Genomic DNA, 27,128 nt, shown 5'->3' on the forward strand with positions numbered 1-27,128 from the left:
GGCGCGCGCGCGCCGGGTCTCTGCGATTTAAAGGGCCACTGCGCCACTGATTGGCGCAGTGGTTCTAATTAGTGTGTTCACCTGTGCACTCCCTATGTATACCTCACTTCCCCTGCACTCCCTCGCCGGATCTTGTTGCCATCGTGCCAGTGAAAGCGTTTCCTTGTGTGTTCCTAGCCTGTGTTCCAGACCTCCTGCCGTTGCCCCTGACTACGATCCTTGCTGCCTGCCCCGACCTTCTGCTACGTCCGACCTTGCTTTTGTCTACTCCCTTGTACCGCGCCTATCTTCAGCAGCCAGAGAGGTTGAGCCGTTGCTAGTGGATACGACCTGGTTACTACCGCCGCAGCAAGACCATCCCACTTTGCGGCGGGCTCTGGTGAATACCAGTAGTAACTTAGAACCGGTCCACTAGCACGGTCCACGCCAATCCCTCTCTGGCACAGAGGATCCACCTCCTGCCAGCCGGCATCGTGACAGTAGATCCGGCCATGGATCCCGCTGAAGTTCCTCTGCCAGTTGTCGCCGACCTCACCACGGTGGTCGCCCAGCAGTCGCAACAGATAGCGCAACAAGGCCACCAGCTGTCTCAACTGACCGTGATGCTACAGCAGCTACTACCACAGCTTCAGCAATCATCTCCTCCGCCAGCTCCTGCACCTCCTCCGCAGCGAGTGGCCGCTTCCAGCCTACGACTATCCTTGCCGGATAAATTTGATGGGGACTCTAAGTTTTGCCGTGGATTTCTTTCACAATGTTCCCTGCACTTGGAGATGATGTCGGACCAGTTTCCTACTGAAAGGTCTAAGGTGGCTTTCGTAGTCAGCCTTCTGTCTGGGAAAGCTCTGTCATGGGCCACACCGCTCTGGCACCGCAATGACCCCGTCACTGCCTCTGTACACTCCTTCTTCTCGGAAATTCGAAGTGTCTTTGAGGAACCTGCCCGAGCCTCTTCTGCTGAGACTGCCCTGCTGAACCTGGTCCAGGGTAATTCTTCCGTTGGCGAGTACGCCATACAATTCCGTACTCTTGCTTCCGAACTATCCTGGAATAATGAGGCCCTCTGCGCGACCTTTAAAAAAGGCCTATCCAGCAACATTAAAGATGTTCTGGCCGCACGAGAAATTCCTGCTAACCTGCATGATCTCATTCATCTAGCCACTCGCATTGACATGCGTTTTTCCGAAAGGCGTCAGGAGCTCCGCCAGGATATGGACTTTGTTCGCACTAGGCGTTTTTTCTCCCCGGCTCCTCTCTCCTCTGGTCCTCTGCAATCCGTTCCTGTGCCTCCCGCCGTGGAGGCTATGCAAGTTGACCGGTCTCGCTTGACACCTCAAGAGAGGACACGACGCCGCATGGAGAATCTTTGCCTGTACTGTGCCGGTACCGAACACTTCCTGAAGGATTGTCCTATCCGTCCTCCCCGCCTGGAAAGACGTACGCAGACTCCGCACAAGGGTGAGACAGTCCTTGATGTCAACTCTGCTTCTCCACGTCTTACTGTGCCTGTGCGGATATCTGCCTCTACCTTCTCCTTCTCTACTATGGCCTTCTTGGATTCCGGATCTGCAGGAAATTTTATTTTGGCCTCTCTCATCAACAGGTTCAACATCTCGGTGACCAGTCTCGCCAGACCCCTCTACATCAATTGTGTTAACAATGAAAGATTGGACTGTACCATACGTTACCGCACGGAGCCCCTTCTAATGTGCATCGGACCTCATCACGAAAAAATTGAGTTTTTGGTCCTGCCCAATTGCACTTCCGAAATTCTCCTTGGACTACCATGGCTTCAACGCCATTCCCCAACCCTTGATTGGTCCACAGGGGAGATCAAGAGCTGGGGTACCTCTTGTTTCAAAGACTGCCTTAAACCGGCCCCCAGTACTCCCTGCCGTGACCCTGTGGTTCCCCCTGTAACCGGTCTCCCTAAGGCCTATATGGACTATGCTGACGTATTTTGCAAAAAACAAGCTGAGACTTTACCTCCTCACAGGCCTTATGACTGTCCTATTGACCTCCTCCCGGGCACTACTCCACCCCGGGGCAGAATTTATCCCCTGTCCGCCCCAGAGACTCTTGCTATGTCCGAATACATCCAGGAAAATTTAAAAAATCCTTGCAACTCATCTCTCGTTTCTATTGGTGGCCGACTCTGGAGACGGATGTTGTTGATTTTGTGCGGGCCTGCACTGTCTGTGCCCGGGATAAGACTCCTCGCCAGAAGCCTGCTGGTCTCCTTCATCCTCTACCTGTCCCCGAACAGCCTTGGTCTCTGATTGGTATGGACTTTATTACAGACTTACCCCCATCCCGTGGCAACACTGTTGTTTGGGTGGTCGTTGATCGATTTTCCAAGATGGCACATTTTATTCCTCTTCCTGGTCTTCCTTCAGCGCCTCAGTTGGCAAAACAATTTTTTGTACACATTTTTCGTCTTCACGGTTTGCCCACGCAGATCGTATCGGATAGAGGCGTCCAATTCGTGTCAAAATTTTGGAGGGCTCTCTGTAAACAACTCAAGATTAAATTAAACTTCTCTTCTGCTTATCATCCTCAATCCAATGGGCAAGTAGAAAGAATTAACCAGGTCCTGGGTGACTATTTACGGCATTTTGTTTCCTCCCGCCAGGATGACTGGGCAGATCTTCTACCATGGGCTGAATTCTCGTACAACTTCAGAGTCTCTGAATCCTCTTCCAAATCCCCATTTTTCGTGGTGTACGGCCGTCACCCTCTTCCCCCCCTCCCTACTCCCTTGCCCTCTGGTTTGCCCGCTGTGGATGAAATAACTCGTGATCTTTCCACCATATGGAAAGAGACCCAAAATTCTCTCTTACAGGCTTCATCTCGCATGAAAAAGTTTGCCGATAAGAAAAGGAGAGCTCCCCCCATTTTTTCTCCCGGAGACAAGGTATGGCTCTCCGCTAAATATGTCCGCTTCCGTGTCCCCAGCTACAAATTGGGACCACGCTATCTTGGTCCTTTCAAAATTTTGTGCCAGATTAATCCTGTCTCTTACAAACTTCTTCTTCCTCCTTCTCTTCGTATTCCTAATGCCTTTCATGTCTCTCTTCTTAAACCACTCATCATCAACCGTTTCTCTCCCAAACTTGTTTCTCCCACTCCTGTTTCCGGCTCTTCGGACATCTTCTCCGTAAAGGAGATACTGGCCTCCAAGAAGGTCAGAGGGAAAACCTTTTTTTTGGTCGATTGGGAGGGCTGTGGTCCTGAAGAGAGATCCTGGGAACCTGAGGACAATATCCTAGACAAAAGTCTGGTCCTCAGGTTCTCAGGCTCCAAGAAGAGGGGGAGACCCAAGGGGGGGGTACTGTTACGCCGAGCGCTCCGGGTCCCCGCTCCTCCCCGGAGCGCTCGCTACATCCTCGCTACTGCAGCGCCCCGGTCAGATCCACTGACCGGGTGCGCTGCGATACCGCCTCCAGCCGGGATGCGATTCGCGATGCGGGTGGCGCCCGCTCGCGATGCGCACCCCGGCTCCCGTACCTGACTCGCTCTCCGTCGGTCCTGTCCCGGCGCGCGCGGCCCCGCTCCCTAGGGCGCGCGCGCGCCGGGTCTCTGCGATTTAAAGGGCCACTGCGCCACTGATTGGCGCAGTGGTTCTAATTAGTGTGTTCACCTGTGCACTCCCTATGTATACCTCACTTCCCCTGCACTCCCTCGCCGGATCTTGTTGCCATCGTGCCAGTGAAAGCGTTTCCTTGTGTGTTCCTAGCCTGTGTTCCAGACCTCCTGCCGTTGCCCCTGACTACGATCCTTGCTGCCTGCCCCGACCTTCTGCTACGTCCGACCTTGCTTTTGTCTACTCCCTTGTACCGCGCCTATCTTCAGCAGTCAGAGAGGTTGAGCCGTTGCTAGTGGATACGACCTGGTTACTACCGCCGCAGCAAGACCATCCCGCTTTGCGGCGGGCTCTGGTGAATACCAGTAGTAACTTAGAACCGGTCCACTAGCACGGTCCACGCCAATCCCTCTCTGGCACAGAGGATCCACCTCCTGCCAGCCGGCATCGTGACACCCTTGTTATGTTCCCCGAGGGGTCTAGTTTCCAAAACCAGAGAATGTGGACAAAATAATTAAAGGATGTGTTGTGCTGCACAACTACGTGCTCAATAATGACCCATCCTAAGTTCATTTATGGAAGAAATGGAAGTGTGTGAGCTTATTGGCCTGGAACCATCCAGTTATCAAGCTCCCATGTCCGCTATGGTTGTGAGGAATAGTGTTGCTCGCGAATATTCGCAATGCGAATTTTAATCGCAATATTGCATATTTGCGAATTCGCAAATATTCGCGAATATAGCACTATATATTCACAATTACGAATATTCGTTTTTTTGGGGGGGGGGATTTCACAGTACTTATCACAGTGATCACCCCTCTCTGCTTCCAGCTTGTGTGGTGTAAAGAAGGCTCTAATACTACTGTGTGAGACTGGCGTACGAATTTTCACATATGCGAAACTAAAACGCTAATATTATGAATATGCGAATTTAGCGAATATATGACAAATATTCGTCTATATATTCGCGAAATATCGCGAATTCGAATATGGCCTATGCCGCTCCACACCAGTGAGGAATAGCTTTCTCAGCTATTTCAATTGGGCCCAAGGAGCTGTGCCATGGCAAGACAACCTTTCTTGGTAAGTTTTTATAATTTAAAATAACACCAATTTAATTTGCTAACAATTTTAGAGCATGATAATTGTATGTGTCACGGCAGGTGGTGGATCCTTTGGGCTTGTGTAGATGATGACGTGAGCCGTGCCAGGGAGTGGAGTCCACCACAAAGCGGGATGGTATTGCTGTGGCAGGCGGCACCCAGGTCGCTACCCCTGGCATGACCCATCCACACAGGTTGCTGGGATGAAGCATGGCACAGAAGGATACAGACAACATAAGGTCAAGAGAACTGATAGATAGGGCAGGTGGCACAGTAACAGGGTCAGAACACAGAACAAGGGTCAAGTACAAGGGTAGCAGGAACAATGGAACACAGAAGCTTTCTCTAAGGCACAAGGGCAACAAAAATCCGGCAGGGAGTGATGGGAGGTGCAAATACTTATAGAACACAGTGCAGGTGTTTATACTACCTGTAATTTCAACAATCAAATAAAGAAAATGATAGATTATCATGGGCTACAATAATAATTCCTCCTTATATGACCTAATATATAAATTTGAAAGATCAAAATTTTTTGATATACAGTACATGACCTATTGAAAAATCAATGGTGATATGAAGGTTTAAATGTTCTTTTTGTTTTTCCGTAGATACCTTGAAGAGAAGAAGACACTTTCCAGTCTTGTCCAAAAGGATATAATAATTTTTTTTTTTAGAAAACAGTTTTTTAACAAAACTATATTACTTGTTAAAAGCAAAAAACATCAACAAAATATGTCTTTGTCTTCAATTACAAAAAAGAAAAAAAATTTGTATATGTTATACAAAAATAAGTTAACAACAAAACATAAAACATTACTTTACATACGACGGTAGACCTGCCCTTCCTCAACTTCGTATGTCTTATCATATCTAACTTGTTGATATGGGGAAGAATAGGGTCTGGGTTGCTGGAGAGAAGGGGAAGGTGGAGGTGGAGGAAGAGGTGCCTGGGGGGGCGGAGGTTAAACAGTCATGTGCCAGATGGATAACTTTACTTTTAAGGTTGGTTAATTGCTCCTCCCTCATTTTTCCATACTAGGAACCAAAGCTAGGGCAAAGTCTTTAAGAGGACCAGGTGTTGGGCCAGATACTATTCCCTCAATTCTGAGGAGTTTGAGATCTAGTTGTAGTATTTTGTTATTGAAACTGTCATCCATCCTTTGTATAGCCTCATGGAAGGCCTCCTGCCAATTGCTACTATGACTACATGCTTTTGGTGAATTTTTCTACGTAGACTTGAGGTGATAGTTTCTGGTTGGTGTCTCTCCCCCTCAACATCTGTCTATTCAGTAGTTTTCTCCACAACTGGCTCTGTATTTTGGGATGATGTATTAGAAGTAGTTCTGTAAAAAAAAATCTGAATTTTTTTTATTTTTTTTTAGAAAATGGTCAAAGGATTGTTCACCCTGCTCAATGTTGACTCATGCCTTATGAAATATTAAATTGGACAAATTTTTCATCTCAAAGTTGTATTGTCATCACCAAGTGTTTTGATCAATATTATAACATAGTGGAAGATAAACAAAACCTAAGATAAAACATTTTTTTAAATAATATTTTAGCACTCATTATAGAGAAATCTGGACCTGTAAAGGGTAAATATTTTGATAGAGATATACATTTATTTTGGATTAACCCCTTAAGGACTGAGCCCTTTTTCACCTTAAGGACTCGGCCATTTTTTTCAAATCTGACCACTGTCACTTTAAACATTAATAACTCTGGAATGCTTTTAGTTATCATTCTGATTCTGAGATTGTTTTTTTGTGACATATTCTACTTTAACTTAGTGGTAAAATGTTTTGGTAACTTGCATCCTTTCTTGGTGAAAAATCCCCAAATTTGATGAAAATTTAGAAAATTTTGCATTTTTCTAACTTTGAAGCTCTCTGCTTGTAAGGAAAATGGATATTCCAAATAAAAAAATTTTTATTCACATATACAATATGTCTACTTTATGTCTGCATCATAAAATTGAGGTGTTTTTACTTTTGGAAGACACCAGAGGGCTTCAAAGTTCCGCAGCAATTTTCCAATTTTTCACAAAATTTTGAAACTCGCTTTTTTTCAGGGACCAGTTCAGGTTTGAAGTGGATTTGAAGGGTCTTCATATTAGAAATACCCCATAAATGACCCCATTATAAAAACTGCACCCCCCAATGTATTCAAAATGACATTCAGTAACCCTTTAGGGGTTTCACAGGAATAGCAACAAAGTGAAGGAGAAAATCCACAATCTTAATTTTTTACACTCGCATGTTCTTGTATACCCAATTTTTGAATTTTTGCAAGGGGTGAAAAGGAGAAAATTTTTACTTGTATTTGAAACACAATTTTTCTCAAGTAAGCACATAAGGGAAGGAGCGACAAATGGTTTTTGGGGGGCATGTCACCTTTAGGAGGCCTCTATGGTGCCAAAACAGCAAAAAAAAACACATGGCATACCATTTTGGAAACTAGACCCCTCGGGGAACGTAACAAGGGGTAATTTGAACCTTAATACCCCACAGGTGATTCACGACTTTTGCATATGTAAAAAAAAAAATTTACCTAAAATGCTTGGTTTCTCTAAAGTTTTACATTTTTAAAAAGGGTAATAGCAGAAAATACCCCCCAAAATTTGAAGCCCAATTTCTCCCGATTCAGAAAACACCCCATATGGGGGTGAAAAGTGCTCTGCTGGCGCACTACAGGTCTCAGAAGAGAAGGAGTCACATTTGGCTTTTTGAAAGCAAATTTTGCTCTGGGGGCATGCCGCATTTAGGAAGCCCCTATGGTGCCAGGACAGCAAAAAAAAAAACACATGGCATACCATTTTGGAAACTAGACCCCTCGGGGAATGTAACAAGGGGTTAAGTGAACCTTAATACCCCACAGGCGTTTCACGACTATTGCATATGTAAAAAAAAAATAAAAAATTTTTACCTAAAATGCTTCTTTTCCCAAAAATTTTACATTTTTAAAAAGGGTAAAAGCAGAAAATACCCCCCAAAATTTGTAACACAATTTCTCCCGAGTACGACGATACCCCATATGTGACCCTTAACTGTTGCCTTGAAATACGACAGGGCTCCAAAGTGAGAGCGCCATGCGCATTTGAGGCCTAAATTAGGGATTGCATAGGGGTGGACATAGGGGAATTCTACACCAGTGATTCCCAAACAGGGTGCCTCCAGCTGTTGTAAAACTCCCGGCATGTCTGGACAGTCAACGGCTGTCCGACAATACTGGGAGTTGTTGTTTTGCAACAGCTGGAGGCTCCGTTTTGGAAACCGTGGCGTACCAGACGTTTTTCATTTTTATTGGGGAGGGGAGGGGGGCTGTGTAGGGGTATGTGTATATGTAGTGTTTTTTACTTTTTATTTTATTTTTTGTGGTAGTGTAGTGTAGTGTTTTTAGGGTACAGTCGCACGGGCGGGGGTTCACAGTAGTTTCTCGCTGGCAGTTTGAGCTGTTGCAGAAAATTTGCTGCAGCTCAAACTTGTAGCCCGATACTTACTGTAAGCCTCCTCCCATGTGAGTGTACCCTGTACATTCACATTGGGGGGGACATCCAGCTGTTGCAAAACTACAACTCCCAGCATGCGCTGACAGACTGTACAAGCTGAGAGTTTTAGTTTGGCAACAGCTGTAGGCACACTGGTTATGTATCACTGAGTTTGTGACCTTACTCAGTGTTTCAAAACCAGTGTGCCTCCAGCTGTTGCAAAACTACAACTCCCAACATGTACGGTGCATGGTGTAAGGTGACTGCTGGGAGTTGTAGTTTGCAACAGCTGGAGGCACACCGGTCGTGAAACACTAAGTTAGGTAAAAAAAAAAAATGGGTTTCACAACCAGTGTGCCTTCAGCTGTTGCAAAACTACAACTCTCAGCAGTCACCGACAGCCAACGGGCATGCTGGGAGTTGTAGTTATGCAACCAGCAGATGCACCACTACAACTCCCAGCATGCACTTTAGCTGTTTGTGCAAGCTGGGAGTTGTAGTTATACAACAGCTGAAGGTACACTTTTCCATAGAAAAAATGTGCCTCCAGCTGTTGCAGAACCATAAGTCCCAGCATGCCCATAAGGGAATGCTGGGAGTTGTGGTGGTCTGCCTCCTGCTGTTGCATAACTACAGCTCCCAGCATGCCCTTTTTGCATACTGGGAGCTGTTGCTAAGCAACAGCAGGAGGCTGTAACTCACCTCCTGCTGCTGCTCCATCGCAGGTCAGTCCCTCGCCGCCACCGTCGCTCCTGGTACCCCGATCCCAACATGGACGCCGGGGATCGGGGTCCCCAGCACCCGGGGTCGTCTTCCCGCACCCGCTCACGCCCTCCGGAAGAGGGGCGGAGCGGGTGCGGGAGTGACACCCGCAGCAGGCACCCCGATTGGTCGGCCGGTAATCCGGCCAACGAATCAGGGCGATCGTGAGGTGGCACCAGTGCCACCTCACCCCTGCAGGCTCTGGCTGTTCGCGGCCGTCAGAGACGGCCCCGAACAGCCAGTAATTCCGGGTCACCGGGTCACTGGAGACCCGATTGACCCGGAATCGCCGCAGATCGCTGGACTGAATTGTCCAGCGATCTGCGGCGATCGCCGACATGTGGGGGGCATAATGACCCCCCTGGGCGATATGCCGGGATGCCTGCTGAACGATTTCAGCAGGCATCCGGCTCCGGTCCCCAACCGGCTAGCAGTGGGGACCGGAATTCCCACGGGCGTATGGATACGCCCCGCGTCCTTAAGGACTCGGAATGCAGGGCGTATCCATACGCCCTGCGTCCTTAAGAGTTTAAATGATTACTTTTTTTTTATTTTTTATTTTTTTGGGAGGTGGTGGCATACAATGGAGGAGATTTATCAAAACCTGTCCAGAGGAAAAGTTGCTGAGTTGCCCATAGTAACCAACCAGATTGCTTCTTTCATTTTGTAGAGGCCTTGTTAACGCCTTAAGGACCAGGCCAATTTTCACTGTAGGACCAGAGCATTTTTTGCACATCTGACCACTGTCACTTTAAGCATTAATAACTCTGGGATGCTTTTACCTTTCATTCTGATTCCGAGATTGTTTTTTTGTGACATATTCTACTTTATGTTAGTGGTAAAATTTTGTTGATACTTCTTGCATTTTTCTAACTTTGAAGCTTTCTGCTTGTAAGGAAAATAGACATTCCAAATAAATTATATTTTGATTCACAAATACAATATGTCTACTTTATGTTTGCATCATAAAGTTGACATGTTTTTAGTTTTGGAGGACATCAGAGGGCTTTCAGCAGCATTTTCAAATTTTTCACAAAATTTTCAAAATCGGAATTTTTGATGGACCAGTTCAGGTTTGAAGTGGATTTGAAGTGCCTTTATACAAGAAATACCCCACAAATGACCCCATTATAAAAACTGAACCCCTCAAAGTATTCAAAATGACATTCAGTAAATGTGTTAACCCTTTAGGTGTTTCACAGGAATAGCAGCAAAGTGCAGGAGAAAATTCTAAATCTTAATTTTTTACACTTTTTTTTACACTTCTTGTAGACCCAGTATTTGAATTTTACAAGGGGTAAAAGGAAAAAAAGCCCCACAAAATGTGTAACCCAATTTCTCTCAAGTAAGGAAATACCTCATATGTGTATGTCAAGTGTTCGGCAGGCGCAATAGAGGGCTCAGAAGGGAAGGAACGACAATGGGGTTTTGAAGAGTGAGTTTTTCTTAAATGGTTTTTGGGGGTCATGTCACATTTAGGAAGCCCCTATGGTGCCAGAACAGCAGTAAACCCCCACATGGCATGCCATTTTGGAAACTACACCCCTCAAGGCACATAACAAGGGGTCCAGTGAGCCTTAACACCCCACAGGTGTTTGACGACTTTTCGTTAAAGTCGGATGTGTATATGAAAAAAACTTTTTCACTAAAGTGCAGTTTTTTCAAAAATGTACCATTTTTATAAAGGGTAATGGGAGAAAATGCCCCCCAAAATTTGTAACCCAACCTCTTCTGAGTATGGAAATACCCCATGTTAGGATGTAAAAAGCTCTGTGGGCAAACTACAATGCTCAGAAGAGAAGGAATCACATTTGAATTTTGGAAAGCAAACTTTGCTGAAATAGTTTTTGGGGGGCATGTCGATTTTGGAAGCCCCTATGGAGCCAGAACAGCAAAAAAAATACTATTTTAGAAACTAAACCCCTCAAGGAACGTAACAAGGGTTACAGTTAGCCTTAACACCTCACAGGTAGTTCACAACTTTTTTGTTAAAGTTGGATTTGTAAATGAAAAAAAAAATTTTTCACTAAATTGCAGTTTTTTCCCAAAAATTATACATTTTCACAAGGGGTAATAGGAGAAAATTACCCCCAAAATTTGTAACCCCATTTCTTCTGAGTATGGAAATACCCCACGTGTGGACATCAAGTGCTCTGCGGGCGCACTACAATGCTCAGAAGAGGATGAGCGCTATTGAGCTTTTGGAAACAGAATTTGTTTGGAATGGAGGTTAGGGGCCATGTGCATTTACAAAGCCCCCCGTGGTGCCAGAACAGTGGACCCCTCACATGTGACCCCATTTTGGAAACTATACCCCTCACAGAATTTAATAAGTGGTGCAGTGAGCATTTATACCCCACTTGCGTTTGACAGATCTTTGGAACAGTGGGCTGAGCAAATGAAAAATTACATTTTTCATTTTCACGGACCACTGTCCCAAACATCAGTCAGACACCTGTGGGGTGTAAATGCTCACTGTACCCCTTAATATATAACATGAGGGGTGTAGTTTCCAAAATGGGGTCACATGTGGGGGGGGGTCCATTGTTCTGGCACTGTGGGGGGCTTTGTAAACACACTAGGCCTTCAATTCTGGACAAATTTTCTCTTCAAAATCTCAATGGCGCTCCTTCTCTTCTGAGCATTGTAGTTCGCCAGCAGAGCACTTTACATCCACATATGGGGTATGTTCTTAGGGTAAATTAGGGTAACACCAGCATTTTAGTGAAAAAATTTTTTTTTTACATTTTCCCATGCAACTTTTAACGAAAATTCGTCAAACACCTGTGGGGTGTTAAGGCTCACTATACCTCTTGTTACGGTCCGAGAGGGGTGTAGTTTCCAAAATGGGGTCGCATGTTGGTATATTTTTTGGGGGTTTATGTCAGAACCTCTGTAAAATCAGCCACACCTGTGCAAATTACCAGTTTAGGCCTCAAATGTACATGGTGCGCGTTCACTCCTGAGCCTTGTTGTGCGCCGCAGAGCATTTTACACCCACATATGGGGTATTTCCGTACTCAGGAGAAATCGCATTACAAATTTTGGGGGTCTTTTTTTCCTTTTACCTCTTGTGAAAATGGGGCAACACCAGCATGTTAGTGTAAATTTTTTTATTTTTTTACACTAACAGGCTGGTGTAACCCCCAACTTTTCCTTTTCATAAGGGGTAAAAGGAGAAAAAGCCCCCCAAAATTTGTAGTGCAATTTCTCCCGAGTATGGAAATACCCCATATGTGGCCCTAAACTGTTTCCTTGAAATACAACGGGGCTCTGAAGTGAGAGAGCGCCATGCGCATTTGAGGACTAAATTAGGGATTGCATAGGGGTGGACCTAGGGGTATTCTACACCAGTGATTCCCAAACAGGGGGCCTCCAGCTGTTTCTAAACTCCCAGCATGCCTGGACAGTCAGTGGCTGTCCGGAAATGCTGGGAGTTATTGTTTTGCAACAACTGGAGTGTTACGCCGAGCGCTCCGGGTCCCCGCTCCTCCCCGGAGCGCTCGCTACCCTCTCCCCGCTGCAGCGCTCCGGTCAGATCCACTGACCCGGGGCGCTGCGATTCCGCTTCCAGCCGGGATGCGATTCGCGATGCGGGTAGCGCCCGCTCGCGATGCGCACCCCGGCTCCCGTACCTGACTCGCTCTCCCTCGGTCCTGTCCCGGCGCGCGCGGCCCCGCTCCCTAGGGCGCGCGCGCGCCGGGTCTTTGCGATTTAAAGGGCCACTGCGCCGCTGATTGGCGCAGTGATTCCAATTAGTGTCTTCACCTGTGCACTTCCCTATATCACCTCACTTCCCCTGCACTTCCTTGCCAGATCTTGTTGCCATTGTGCCAGTGAAAGCGTTTCCTTGTGTGTTCCTAGCCTGTGTTCCAGACCTCCTGCCGTTGCCCCTGACTACGATCCTTGCTGCCTGCCCCGACCTTCTGCTACGTCCGACCTTGCTTCTGTCTACTCCCTTGTACCGTGCCTATCTTCAGCAGCCAGAGAGGTGAGCCGTTGCTAGTGGATACGACCTGGTCACTACCGCCGCAGCAAGACCATCCCGCTTTGCGGCGGGCTCTGGTGAAAACCAGTAGTGACTTAGAACCGATCCACTAGCACGGTCCACGTCAATCCCTCTCTGGCACAGAGGATCCACTACCTGCCAGCCGGCATCGTGACAGTAGATCCGGCCATGGATCCCGCTGAAGTTCCTCTGCCAGTTGTCGCTGACCTTACCACGGTGGTCGCCCAGCAGTCACAACAGATTGCGCAACAAGGCCAACAGCTGTCTCAACTGACCGTTATGCTACAGCAGTTACTACCACAGCTTCAGCAGTCATCTCCTCCGCCAGCTCCTGCACCTCCTCCGCAGCGAGTGGCCGCTCCTGGTCTACGCCTATCCTTGCCGGATAAATTTGATGGGGACTCTAAGTTTTGCCGTGGCTTTCTTTCCCAATGTTCCCTGCATCTGGAGATGATGTCGGACCTGTTTCCCACTGAAAGGTCTAAGGTGGCTTTCGTAGTCAGCCTCCTGTCTGGAAAAGCCCTGTCTTGGGCCACACCGCTCTGGGACCGCAATGACCCCGTCACTGCCTCTGTACACTCCTTCTTCTCGGAAATCCGAAGTGTCTTTGAGGAACCTGCCCGAGCCTCTTCTGCTGAGACTGCCCTGTTGAACCTGGTCCAGGGTAGTTCTTCCGTTGGCGAGTATGCCGTACAATTCCGTACTCTTGCTTCAGAATTATCCTGGAATAATGAGGCCCTCTGCGCGACCTTTAAAAAAGGCCTATCCAGCAACATTAAAGATGTTCTGGCCGCACGAGAAATTCCTGCTAATTTACATGAACTTATTCACCTAGCCACTCGCATTGACATGCATTTTTCCGAAAGGCGTCAGGAGCTCCGCCAAGATATGGACTCTGTTCGCACGAGGCGTTTCTTCTCCTCGGCTCCTCTCTCCTCTGGTCCCCTGCAATCTGTTCCTGTGCCTCCCGCCGTGGAGGCTATGCAGGTCGACCGGTCTCGCCTGACACCTCAAGAGAGGACACGACGCCGCATGGAGAACCTCTGCCTGTACTGTGCTAGTACCGAACACTTCCTGAGGGATTGTCCTATCCGTCCTCCCCGCCTGGAAAGACGTACGCTGACTCCGCACAAAGGTGAGACAGTCCTTGATGTCTACTCTGCTTCTCCACGTCTTACTGTGCCTGTGCGGATGTCTGCCTCTGCCTTCTCCTTCTCTACTGTGGCCTTCTTGGACTCTGGATCTGCAGGAAATTTTATTTTGGCCTCTCTCGTCAACAGGTTCAACATCCCAGTGACCAGTCTCGCCAGACCCCTTTACATCAATTGTGTAAACAATGAAAGATTGGACTGTACCATACGTTTCCGCACGGAGCCCCTTCTTATGAGCATCGGATCTCATCACGAGAGGATTGAACTTTTGGTCCTCCCCAATTGCACCTCGGAAATTCTCCTTGGACTTCCCTGGCTTCAACTTCATTCCCCAACCCTGGATTGGTCCACTGGGGAGATCAAGAGTTGGGGTCCCTCTTGTTCCAAGGACTGTTTAAAACCGGTTCCCAGTAACCCTTGCCGTGACTCTGTGGTTCCTCCAGTAACCGGTCTCCCTAAGGCCTATATGGACTTCGCGGATGTTTTCTGCAAAAAACAAGCTGAGACTCTACCTCCTCACAGGCCTTATGATTGTCCTATCGACCTCCTCCCGGGCACTACTCCACCCCGGGGCAGAATTTATCCTCTCTCTGCCCCAGAGACTCTTGCCATGTCTGAATACGTCCAGGAAAATTTAAAAAAGGGCTTTATCCGTAAATCCTCCTCTCCTGCCGGAGCCGGATTTTTCTTTGTGTCCAAAAAAGATGGCTCCCTACGTCCTTGCATTGACTACCGCGGTCTTAATAAAATCACGGTTAAGAACCGCTACCCCCTACCCCTCATCTCTGAACTCTTTGATCGCCTCCAAGGTGCCCACATCTTTACTAAATTGGACTTAAGAGGCGCCTATAACCTCATCCGCATCAGAGAGGGGGATGAGTGGAAAACGGCATTTAACACCAGAGATGGACACTTTGAGTATCTGGTCATGCCCTTTGGCCTGTGCAACGCCCCTGCTGTCTTCCAAGACTTTGTTAATGAAATTTTTCGTGATCTGTTATACTCCTGTGTTGTTGTATATCTGGACGATATCCTAATTTTTTCTGCCAACCTAGAAGAACACCGCCAGCATGTCCGTATGGTTCTTCAGAGACTTCGTGACAATCAACTCTATGCCAAAATTGAGAAATGTCTGTTTGAATGCCAATCTCTTCCTTTTCTAGGATATTTGGTCTCTGGCCAGGGACTACAAATGGATCCAGACAAACTCTCTGCCGTCTTAGATTGGCCACGCCCCTCCGGACTCCGTGCTATCCAACGCTTTTTGGGGTTCGCCAATTATTACAGGCAATTTATTCCACATTTTTCTACCCTTGTGGCCCCTATCGTGGCTTTAACCAAAAAAAATGCCGATCCCAAGTCTTGGCCTCCTCAAGCGGAAGACGCCTTTAAACGACTCAAGTCTGCCTTTTCTTCGGCTCCCGTGCTCTCCAGACCTGACCCTTCCAAACCCTTCCTATTGGAGGTTGATGCCTCCTCAGTGGGAGCTGGAGCTGTTCTTCTACAAAAAAATTCTTCCGGGCATGCTGTCACTTGTGGTTTTTTTTCTAGGACCTTCTCTCCGGCGGAGAGGAACTACTCCATCGGGGATCGAGAGCTTCTAGCCATTAAATTAGCACTTGAGGAATGGAGGCATCTGCTGGAGGGATCAAGATTTCCAGTAATTATTTACACCGACCACAAGAACCTCTCCTACCTCCAGTCTGCCCAACGGCTGAATCCTCGCCAGGCCCGGTGGTCTCTGTTCTTTGCCCGATTTAATTTTGAGATTCACTTTCGTCCTGCCGATAAGAACATTAGGGCCGATGCTCTCTCTCGTTCCTCGGATGCCTCAGAAGTTGAACTCTCTCCGCAACACATCATTCCACCTGACTGCCTGATCTCCACTTCTCCTGCCTCCATCAGGCAAACTCCTCCAGGAAAGACCTTTGTTTCTCCACGCCAACGCCTCGGAATCCTCAAATGGGGTCACTCCTCCCATCTCGCAGGTCATGTGGGCATCAAGAAATCTGTGCAACTCATCTCCCGCTTCTATTGGTGGCCGACTCTGGAGACGGATGTTGTGGACTTTGTGCGAGCCTGCACTATCTGTGCCCGGGATAAGACTCCTCGCCAGAAGCCCGCTGGTTTTCTTCATCCCCTGCCTGTCCCCGAACAGCCTTGGTCTCTGATTGGTATGGATTTTATTACTGATTTACCCCCTTCCCGTGGCAACACTGTTATTTGGGTGGTCGTTGATCGATTCTCCAAAATGGCACATTTCATCCCTCTTCCTGGTCTTCCTTCAGCGCCTCAGTTGGCTAAACAATTTTTTGTACACATTTTTCGTCTTCACGGGTTGCCTACGCAGATCGTCTCGGATAGAGGCGTCCAATTCGTGTCTAAATTCTGGAGGGCTCTCTGTAAACAACTCAAGATTAAATTAAATTTTTCTTCTGCATATCATCCCCAGTCCAATGGACAAGTAGAAAGAATTAACCAGGTCTTGGGTGATTATTTGCGACATTTTGTTTCCTCCCGCCAGGATGACTGGGCAGATCTCCTTCCATGGGCCGAATTCTCGTATAACTTCAGAGTCTCTGAATCTTCCTCCAAATCCCCATTTTTCGTGGTGTACGGCCGTCACCCTCTTCCCCCCCTCCCTACCCCCTTGCCCTCTGGTCTGCCCGCTGTGGATGAAATTTCTCGTGACCTTTCCATCATATGGAGAGAGACCCAAAATTCTCTCTTACAGGCTTCTTCACGCATGAAGAAGTTCGCGGATAAGAAAAGAAGAGCTCCTCCCGTTTTTTCCCCTGGAGACAAGGTATGGCTCTCCGCTAAATATGTCCGCTTCCGTGTCCCTAGCTACAAGTTGGGACCACGCTATCTTGGTCCTTTCAAAATTTTGTGTCAAATTAATCCTGTCTCTTACAAACTTCTTCTTCCTCCTTCTCTTCGTATCCCTAATGCCTTTCACGTCTCTCTTCTTAAACCACTCATCCTCAACCGTTTTTCTCCCAAATCTGTTCCTCCCACTCCTGTTTCCGGCTCCTCGGACATCTTCTCTGTCAAAGAGATCTTAGCTTCTAAAAAGGTCAGAGGGAAAACTTTTTTTTTTAGTGGACTGGGAGGGTTGTGGCCCTGAAGAGAGATCCTGGGAACCTGAGGACAACATCCTAGACAAAAGTCTGCTCCTCAGGTTCTCAGGCTCTAAGAAGAGGGGGAGACCCAAGGGGGGGGGTACTGTTACGCCGAGCGCTCCGGGTCCCCGCTCCTCCCCGGAGCGCTCGCTACCCTCTCCCCGCTGCAGCGCTCCGGTCAGATCCACTGACCCGGGGCGCTGCGATTCCGCTTCCAGCCGGGATGCGATTCGCGATGCGGGTAGCGCCCGCTCGCGATGCGCACCCCGGCTCCCGTACCTGACTCGCTCTCCCTCGGTCCTGTCCCGGCGCGCGCGGCCCCGCTCCCTAGGGCGTGCGCGCGCCGGGTCTTTGCGATTTAATGGGCCACTGCGCCGCTGATTGGCGCAGTGATTCCAATTAGTGTCTTCACCTGTGCACTTCCCTATATCACCTCACTTCCCCTGCACTTCCTTGCCGGATCTTGTTGCCATCGTGCCAGTGAAAGCGTTTCCTTGTGTGTTCCTAGCCTGTGTTCCAGACCTCCTGCCGTTGCCCCTGACTACGATCCTTGCTGCCTGCCCCGACCTTCTGCTACGTCCGACCTTGCTTCTGTCTACTCCCTTGTACCGCGCCTATCTTCAGCAGCCAGAGAGGTGAGCCGTTGCTAGTGGATACGACCTGGTCACTACCGCCGCAGCAAGACCATCCCGCTTTGCGGCGGGCTCTGGTGAAAACCAGTAGTGACTTAGAACCGATCCACTAGCACGGTCCACGCCAATCCCTCTCTGGCACAGAGGATCCACTACCTGCCAGCCGGCATCGTGACATGGAGGCTCCTTTTTGGAAACACTGCCATACAATACGTTTTTCATTTTTACTGGGGGGGACAGTGTATATGTAGTGTTTTACCCTTCATTATTTGTTAGTGTAGTGTAGTGTTTTTAGGGTACATTTATAGAGTGAGTTTGCCGCTAGGAGTTTGCGCTACGGACCGTGCATGCTGGGAGTTGTACTTTTGCAACAGCTGGAGGCACATTGGTTGGAAAACCTTCAGTTTCTGTTTCCTAACCTGTGTGCCTCCAGCTGTTGCAAAACTACAATTCCCAGCATTTACTGATCGCTGAAGGGCATGCTGGGAGATGTAGTTATGCAACAGCTGGAGTTACGCAACTACAACTCTCAGCATGCCGAGACAGTTGATTGCTGTTTGGGCATGCTGGGATTTGCAGTTTTGCAACATCTGGAGGGCTACAGTTTAGAGACCACTGCACCGTGATCTCCAAACTGTGGCCCTCCAGATGTTGCAAAACTACAAATCCCAGCATGCCCAGACTGTAAACTGCTGTGTGGGGATGCTGGGATTTGTAGTTTTGCAAGCTCTAGAGGGCCACAGTTTAGAGATCACTGCATAGTGATCTCCAAACTGTAGCCCTCCAGCTGTTGCAAAACTACAAATCCCAGCATGCCCAAACAGCAAACAGCTGTCTGGGCATGCTGGGAGTTGTAGTTTTGCAACATTTGGAGAACTCAGACTGTAGCCCTCCAGATGTTGCTAAGCAACTCACCGGCTATCGTAGGATCCAGGGAGCCAGCCTCACGACATCGCCGCCTGCCGATCACCTAGATCTAGATGACCAATAGCAGGGATAGGAGGGGTGGCACCCCTGCCACCTCACTCCTATCCCTTCAGGGGGATTGTAGGTGTCTTGGACAACCGCGATCCCCCTTATTTTCCAGGTCACCGGGTGACCATAGACCCGTATGACCCGGAATCGGCGCAAATCGCCGTTGTGAATTCACCGGCGATTTGCGGCGATCGCCGATATGGGCATTTGCAGGGGTGACCGCTGATCGATATCAGCAGTCAGCCCGGTTCGGTCCCCGCCCGGCGCGCAGCAGGGACCGAAATTCCCACGGTCCGTGGTCCTTAAGGAGTTAAAAATGAAAGAAGCGATCTGATTGGTTGCTATGGGCAACTCAGCAACTTTTTGTCCAGACAGGTCTTGATAAATCTCTCCAAATATACTTAACCTCTATGCTGATGACATCCAACTCTATACCTCCTCCGCCAACATCACCCCTGCACTCCTACAGAATATCAGTGACTGTCTCTCTGATGTCTCAGACATCATGTCCTCTTTATATCTGAAACTAAATCTTTCTAAAACAGAACTTCTTGTTTTTTCTCCATCAACTGATACTGTACCTAACCCTGACATTTCCATCTCGGTATGTGGTACTAACATAACTCCCGGGCAGCAGGCTCGCTGTCTTGGAGTTATACTTGACTCTGATCTGTCTTTCACTCCCCATATTCAGTCTCTTTCACGTTCTTGTCACCTGCATCTCAAAAACATTTCCAGAATCCGCCCGTTTCTCACTACTGAAACTGCTAAAACTCTCATTATTGCTTGGATTCACTTCCGCCTCGACAACTGTAACTCTTCACTAATAGGCCTTCCTTTCTCCAAACTCTCTCCTCTCCAGTCCATCCTTAGTGCCGCAGCCAGACTCATCTTCCTCTCCAGCCGCTACACCGAAGCCTCCTCCCTGTGCCAGTCACTACACTGGTTACTAGTGTTGCTCGCGAATATTCACAATTCGAATATTATTCGCGAATATCGCATATTCGCGAATTCGCGAATTTCGCGAATATAGCGCTATATATTCGTAATTACGAATATTCGTTTTTTTTTTTGTTTTTTTTCTTCACAGTACACATCACAGTGATCATCCCTCTCTGGTTACAGCTTGTGTGGTGTAAAGAAGGCTGTAATACTACTGTGTGAGACTGGCGTGCGAAAATTCGCATATGCGAAAATTCGCATATGCTAATTTTCGCATATGCGAATTTACGCACGCGTTAACTTTGTATATGCCAATATTCATTTATGTTAATTTTCGCATACGCGAATATTCGCATATGCGAAAATAAAACGAGAATATAACGAATATGCGAATATTCGCGAATATATGACGAATATTCGTCCATATATTCGCGAATATTCGCGAATTCGAATATGGCCTATGCCGCTCAACACTACTGGTTACCAATTCAGTCCAGAATACAGTACAAAATCCTCAGTCTCACACAGAAATGCTGCACCTCCCTATATCTCCTCTCTCATCTCCGTCTACCATCCTACACGTTCTCTCCAATCTGCTAATGACCTCACACTAACATCTTCTATCATCCGAACTTCTCACTCCCGTCTCCAAGACTTCACTCGTGCTGCACCGGTTCTCTGGAATGCTATCCCTCAATCCCTCAGACTCAACAACAACATCCATAGTTTCAAATGTGGCCTAAAAACACATCTCTTCAGACAGGCCTATTACATTCTCTAATTGGCCTCAACATATCCTCAACATATCCCCACACCTCTTGTTTGAATAGTTATTGTGTAATTTTATGTCTGATACTTGTCTTTGTTTGTACCCCATAATTGTAAGCGCTGCGGAATCTGTAGGCGCTATATAAATAAATTATTATTATTAACCTCCATGCAAAATGATAAATGCAAAATCAAACTTACGGTCTAAGTTCTTGGACCTTGTCTAGAAAAATTAGGCGTACTACATGTTTGTATTTACTCTTCTTGGCTCCGAAACCACTAGGTTGGTGAGAATCCCTGCCATATTTAAAATAACTGTCCTGTACTAAGTGCCACCTCTTTTGGACTAGTTTACCTTTAATTGAAAAAAAAAAAGTATAATATATTATGAAGAAGCATAATTGAACCTATTGATAACACTTCAAATGCTACAATCAGATTCTTACCTATGACCTCTTTTAGATTATCACCATAGTTTTCGTAATCAGGGAATAAAGTTTGATAAATTAATTTCCATCTTCTTCTATTGTAGACATTGTCTAACAACGGCCAGGACCCGTGGCACTGATCGTGGTGCCGCATCCTATTAACCCTTTAGACGCAGCGTTCAAAGTTGAACACCGCGTCTAAAGTGAAAGTAAACTAATGCCGGTTAGCTCAGTGGGCTGTTTGGGATAGCTGCGATGAAATCGTGGCATCCCGAACAGCTTACAGGACAGACGGAGGGTCCCTACCTGCCTCCATGCTGTCCGATCGCCGAATGACTGCTCAGTGCCTGAGATCCAGGCATGAGCAGTCAAGCGGCAGAATCATTGATCAATGGTTTCCTATGAGAAACCATTGAACAATGTAAAAGATCAGTGTGTGCAGTGATATAGATCCCTATGGGAGCTATAACACTGCAAAAAAAAAAAAGTGAAAAAAGTGAATAAAGATCATTTAACCCCTTCCCTAATAAAAGTTTGAATCACCCACCTTTTCCCATTTAAAAAAAACTGTGTAAATAAAAATAAACATATGTGATATCGCTGAGTGCGGAAATGTCCGAATTATAAAAATATATTGATAATTAAACTGCACGGTCAATGGCGTACGCGCAAAAAAAGTGCATTTTTGGTCACTTTTTAGATCATGAAAAAATGAATAGAAAGCAATCAATAAGTTCTATCAATGCAAAAAGGGTACCACTAAAAACTTCAGATCATGACGCAAAATATGAGCCCTCATACCGACCCAGACCCGGAAGAATAAAAAAGTTATAGGGGTCAGAAATGACAATTTTAAACATATACATTTTCCTGCATGTAGTTATGATTTTTTCCAGAAGTCCGACAAAATCAAACCTATATAAGTAGGGGATCATTTTAATCGTATGAACCTACAGAATAAAGATAAGGTGTCATGTTTACCGAAAAATGTACTGTGTAGAAACGTAAGCCCCCAAAAGTTACAAAATGGTGTTCTTTTTCTATTTTGTCTCACAATGATTTTTTTTTCCGTTTCGCCGTAGATTTTTGGGTAAAATGAATGACGTCATTAAAAAGTCGAATTGGTGGCGCAAAAAATAAGCCATCATATGGATTTTTAGGTGCAAAATTGAGAGAGTTATGATTTTTTAAAGGTAAGGAGGAAAAAAAGAAAATGCAAAAACGGAAAAACCTCGGGTACTTAAAGGACATGTCCGGTGCTCACTTTTCTTATTGTATCCGTTCCGGGCTGCAAAAAAAAAGAAAAAAGAAAATAAGCTTTCTCTTGCCTGCCTACGCTCCCCCGCTGCTCCGGTACAGGCGTTCGGTCCCCGGGCTGTATTCTTCTTACTTCCTGTTAGCCCGGCAGGTCACACGGAGCTTCAGCCTATCACTGGCTGAGGTGGGACATCGCTGCGGCCGGTGATAGGTTGAAGCTCCGTGTGACGTGCCGGGCTAACAGGAAGTAAGAAGAATACAGCCCGGGGACCGAACACCTGTACCGAAGCACCGGGGGAGCCTAGGCAGTTAGAGAAAATTTGTTTTCTTTTGTTTTTCAGCCCGGAACGGATAAAATAAGAAAAGTGAGCACTGGACATCTCCTTTAAGGGGTTAAATGAGCACAAAAAAAAAAAAATTTTGATATATCATATAAAAAAGTTATCATTGTTTGGGGTCTTAGTGTTCAGACCTTGACCAATCACAGGAAAAAAAACAGAAGTGCGTGCTTAGCACGTTCTGTGTCACGTGACCTGGACAGACTCATAATGTACATTTTTGGGGAGTAGCACACAGCCATACGCCTACCTGCTCATTCTTGCCATCCCTAGGACATGTAAAAAGATTTTCATTTAAAAGATTTTATTCTTTTACTATAGTTCAACAATCCTCTTTCATACATTATACACAACTTCCTGTTGAACAACAGCGAAACACTTTTTAACATATTCTTTTTACAACGCCCCGCAGTTATAGAGGATGGACAAACTTTCATCTTAAACTTTGCTTGTCATACTATGAGGATACTCGTCTCTCACAACAATTGTGGAAGCTACAATTATTATTTTCCTTTCTTTGTTTAATTTGTTGAATTGTGAAAAGCTTAGGACAACCACTATGACACCATTGGTGAATACCAGATTACATCTAAACTCACTTTGCGATATATATATAAACACCTTTCTTTGGTCATATTTTGTAATGATGTTAAACTGATATTTCTGAAAATTCTAATAAAAAGCATTGAAATGAAAATTGTAATTCTTTATATTATTAATTACCACACTCAAACACTAGAGGGAGCTGTAAGTTTTTTCATTTTTTTTGTTTGTTTTGTTTTAGAAGAGTTCTCCGGTAACACAATTTATTCCCGATCCCAACGGTCAGACCACCTGAAATTTTCCGAATGGGGCCCCGACTTCCACAGAGAGCACTGCTACATTCATTTCTATGGGAGCCCAGAAGATAAAAAGAAAAAGAAAAATGCCTATACTAATACACACTATTATAGAAAAAAAAGCCTCAAGAACTGCATTATGCAGGAGAAAAATAAGGGGGCATATGTTTGAGGCAATATTTTTGTTCGTAGTCTCACAGGGTTATATCCAGAATAAAAAGAATATAGCTGCTTTCTTCCAAAAACATCGCCACTCTTGTCATCTGGTTGTGTGCGGTATTACGACTCGGCTCCCTTCACTTCAATAGAAGTCATATAAGTCAGCTGGAATACCATACACAACCTGAGTACAAGAGCGGCACTATTTCTGGAATTAGGCTGAAATTATGTTTTTATAATTCTGGAAAACTCCTTTAAAGGGGTACTCTGCCCCTAGACATCTTATCCCTTATCCAAAGGATAGGGGATAAGATGTCTGATCGTGGGGGTCCCGCTGCTGGGGACGCCCGTGATCTCCCTGCTGCACTCGGCATTCGTTTAGAGCGTCGGGTGCAGTGCCGGAGGTTCGTGATGTCATGGACGCAGCCCGCTCATGACGTCATGGCCAGGTCCTCTATATGCAAGTCTATTGGAGTGGGCGTAACGGCCATCATGCCCCCTCCCATAGACTTGCATTGAAGGGGCATGAAAGTGACGTCACGAGCGGGGCATAGTTTCTAAAACAAAGGCAAAACGGAAATAGATGCTACACTACATGGACACACTTGTGCAAAGAAAGGAAAAGAAAGACAAACAAAGAGCAAGCACGAGACCAGAGATAACAAGAAAACTCACCTGCAAGGGTAAGCAGAAACTGAAAAAACACATTGGCCACAGGAGTACCCCTTTAAGAAAACCTGTTCATAGGAAAAGTTGTCCATACAATCAGCTCGCTTCTTTCATTTTTAATGAGGCCCCTGCAAAATAAATAATGTGATCTGATTGCTTGCTATTGTAAACTCTTCCATTTTATTGGTTGCACAGGTTTTGATAAATTTTCCATAATCTGTTTATATAACCTGTAATTTAAAAAATCAAATAAAGAAAATGATAGATTATCATGGGCTACAATAATAATTCCTCCTTATATGACCTAATATATAAATTTGACAGATCAAAATTTTTCTATATACATGACCTATAGAAAAATCAATGGTGATATAAAGGTTTAAATATTCTTTTTGTTTTTTTCCTAAATACCTTGAAGAGAAGAAGACACTTTCCAGTCTTGTCCAAAAGGATATTCTAATGTTTTTTAATTTTTTTTACAAAACTATTTTACTTGTTAAAAGTAAAAACACATCTACAAATTATGTCTTTGTCTTCATTTATAAAGAAGAAAAAAAAATTGTATTTGTTATACAAAAATAAGTTAACAACAAAACATAAAACATTACTTTACATACGACGGTAGACCTGCCCTTCCTCAACTTCGTATGTCTCATCATATCTAACTTGTTGGTATGGATATGGGGAAGAATAGGGTCTGGGTTGCTGGAGAGAAGGGGAAGGTGAAGGAAGAGGTGCCTGGGGAGGGTAAACAGTCATTGGCCAGACGGATAACTTTACTTTAAAAGTTGGTTAATTGCTCCTCCCTCATTTTTTTCATACTAGGAACCAAAGATAGGGCAAAGTCCCTAAGAGGACCAGGTGTTGGGCCAGATACTATTCCCTCAATTCTGAGGAGTTTGAGATCTAGTTGTAGTATTTTATTATTGAAACTGTCCTCCATCTTTTGTATAGCCTCATGGAAGGCCTCCTGCCAATTGCTACTATGACTACATGCTTTTGGTGAATTTTTCTACGTAGACTTGAGGTGCCAGTTTCTGGTTGGTGTCTCTCCCCCTCAACATCTGTCTATTCAGTAGTTTCCTCCACAACTGGCTCTGTATTTTGGAATGCTGTATTAGAAGTAGTTCTGTAGAAAAAATCTGACTTTTTTAAATACATTTTTTTGAAAATATGAAAAATACCATGGTCAAAGGATTGTTCACCCTGCTCAATGTTGACCCATGACTTATGCAATATTAAATTGGAAAAATTGTTCATCTCAAAGTTGTATTGTCATCACCAAGTGTTTTGGTCAATATTACAGTGACCCCCCGACCTACGATGGCCCCGACATACGATCATTTCAACATACGATCACTCTCAGAGGCCATTGCATGTTGAAGGCAGCATCAACATACGATGCTTTTGTATGTCGGGGCCATCGCATAAACGGCTATCCGGCAGCGCAGACTGCTTCAGCTGCCACCGGATAGCCGTTTACAGTGCCCTGTGTGGTCCGCTGACGATCACTTACCTGTCCTCGGGGCTCTGGCGCGTCCTCTTCGGGATCCCCTGCATCGTTGGCGCTCTCCATCGTTGTCATCACGTCGCTGCGCACGCCGTCCCGTCATCCAATAGGAGCGACATGTGTAGCGACGTGATGGCGGCGACGGAGAGCGCGGATGCTGTGGAAGCAGAGGCCTTACCGGAGCATCGGGGACACCTCGGGGACGTGGCGACACCGATGGACAGCGACATCCCGGGCAGCGGTGATGGTCCGGAGCGGCGGGGACAGGTGAGTACAACTTCTTCTAACATGGTCTTCAACCTGCGGACCTCCAGATGTTGCAAAACTACAACTCCCAGCATGCCCGGACAGCCAACGGCTGTTCGGGCATGCTGGGTGTTGTAGGTTTGCAACATCTGGAGGTCCGCAGGTTGTAGACCACTGTCCTATACTTAACATTGCACGGATCCCTCAACATGCGATGGTTTCAACAAACGATGGTCCGTTTGGTATGTTGAGGGACCACTGTATAACAAAATCTAAGATAAAAAAAAAAAAAATTCTAATTTTATCACTCATTATATAGAAATCTTGACCTGTAAAGTATTTTGATAGAAATATGAATTCATTTTGGGTGAAATTATTACTTTTTTATTTTATTTATTTTTTGGTTGGAGGTGGTGGAATCATCACAATGGGGAAGATTTATCAAAACCTGTCCAGAGGAAAAGTTGCTGAGTTGCCCATAGCAACCAATCAGATCGCTTCTTTCATTTTGCAGAGGCCTTGTTAAAAATGAAAGAAGCAATCTGATTGGTTGCTATGGGCAACTCAGCAACTTTTTGTCTAGACAGCTTTTGATAAATCTCCTCAAATATACTTAAAGGGGTTATCCAGGAAAAAACTTTTTTTATATATATATCAACTGGCTCCAGAAAGTTAAACAGATTTGTAAATTACTTCTATTAAAAAATCTTAATCCTTTCAGTACTTATGAGCTTCTGAAGTTTTGGTTGTTCTTTTCTGTCTAAGTAATCTCTGATGACACGTGTCTCGGGTACCGCCCAGTTTAGAAGAGGTTTGCTATGGGAATTTGCTTCTAAACTGGGCGTTTCCCGAGACACGTGTCATCAGAGAGCACTTAGACAGAAAAGAACAACCTTAACTTCCGAAGCTCATAAGTACTGAAAGGATTAAGATTTTTTTATAGAAGTAATTTACAAATCTGTTTAACTTTCTGGAACCAGTTGATATATATAAAAAAAAGTTTTTTCCTGGAATACCCCTTTAACCTCCATGCAAAATGATAAATGCAAAATCAAACCTACGGTCTAAGTTCTTGGACCTTGTCTAGAAAAGTTAGGCGTACTACATGCTTGTATTTACTCTTCTTGGCTCCGGAACCACTAGGT

At 45.9% G+C, this 27,128-nt stretch overlaps 1 protein-coding gene across 1 annotated transcript in view; it reads right to left on the reverse strand.

Moving 5' to 3' along the window:
- The window catches only part of LOC130277407 (uncharacterized), a 119,057-nt gene that overhangs the window by 77,174 nt on the left and 14,755 nt on the right, over nt 1–27,128 (reverse strand). Inside the window, exon 2 of the mRNA XM_056528078.1 lies at nt 24,234–24,355. Coding sequence (XP_056384053.1) covers nt 24,234–24,319 — 86 coding nt within the window. The 5' untranslated portion in view covers nt 24,320–24,355. The remainder of the gene's footprint in view (nt 1–24,233; nt 24,356–27,128) is intronic.

This window comes from Hyla sarda, chromosome 6 (assembly GCF_029499605.1).
Source record: "Hyla sarda isolate aHylSar1 chromosome 6, aHylSar1.hap1, whole genome shotgun sequence".
NCBI lineage: Eukaryota > Metazoa > Chordata > Amphibia > Anura > Hylidae > Hyla > Hyla sarda.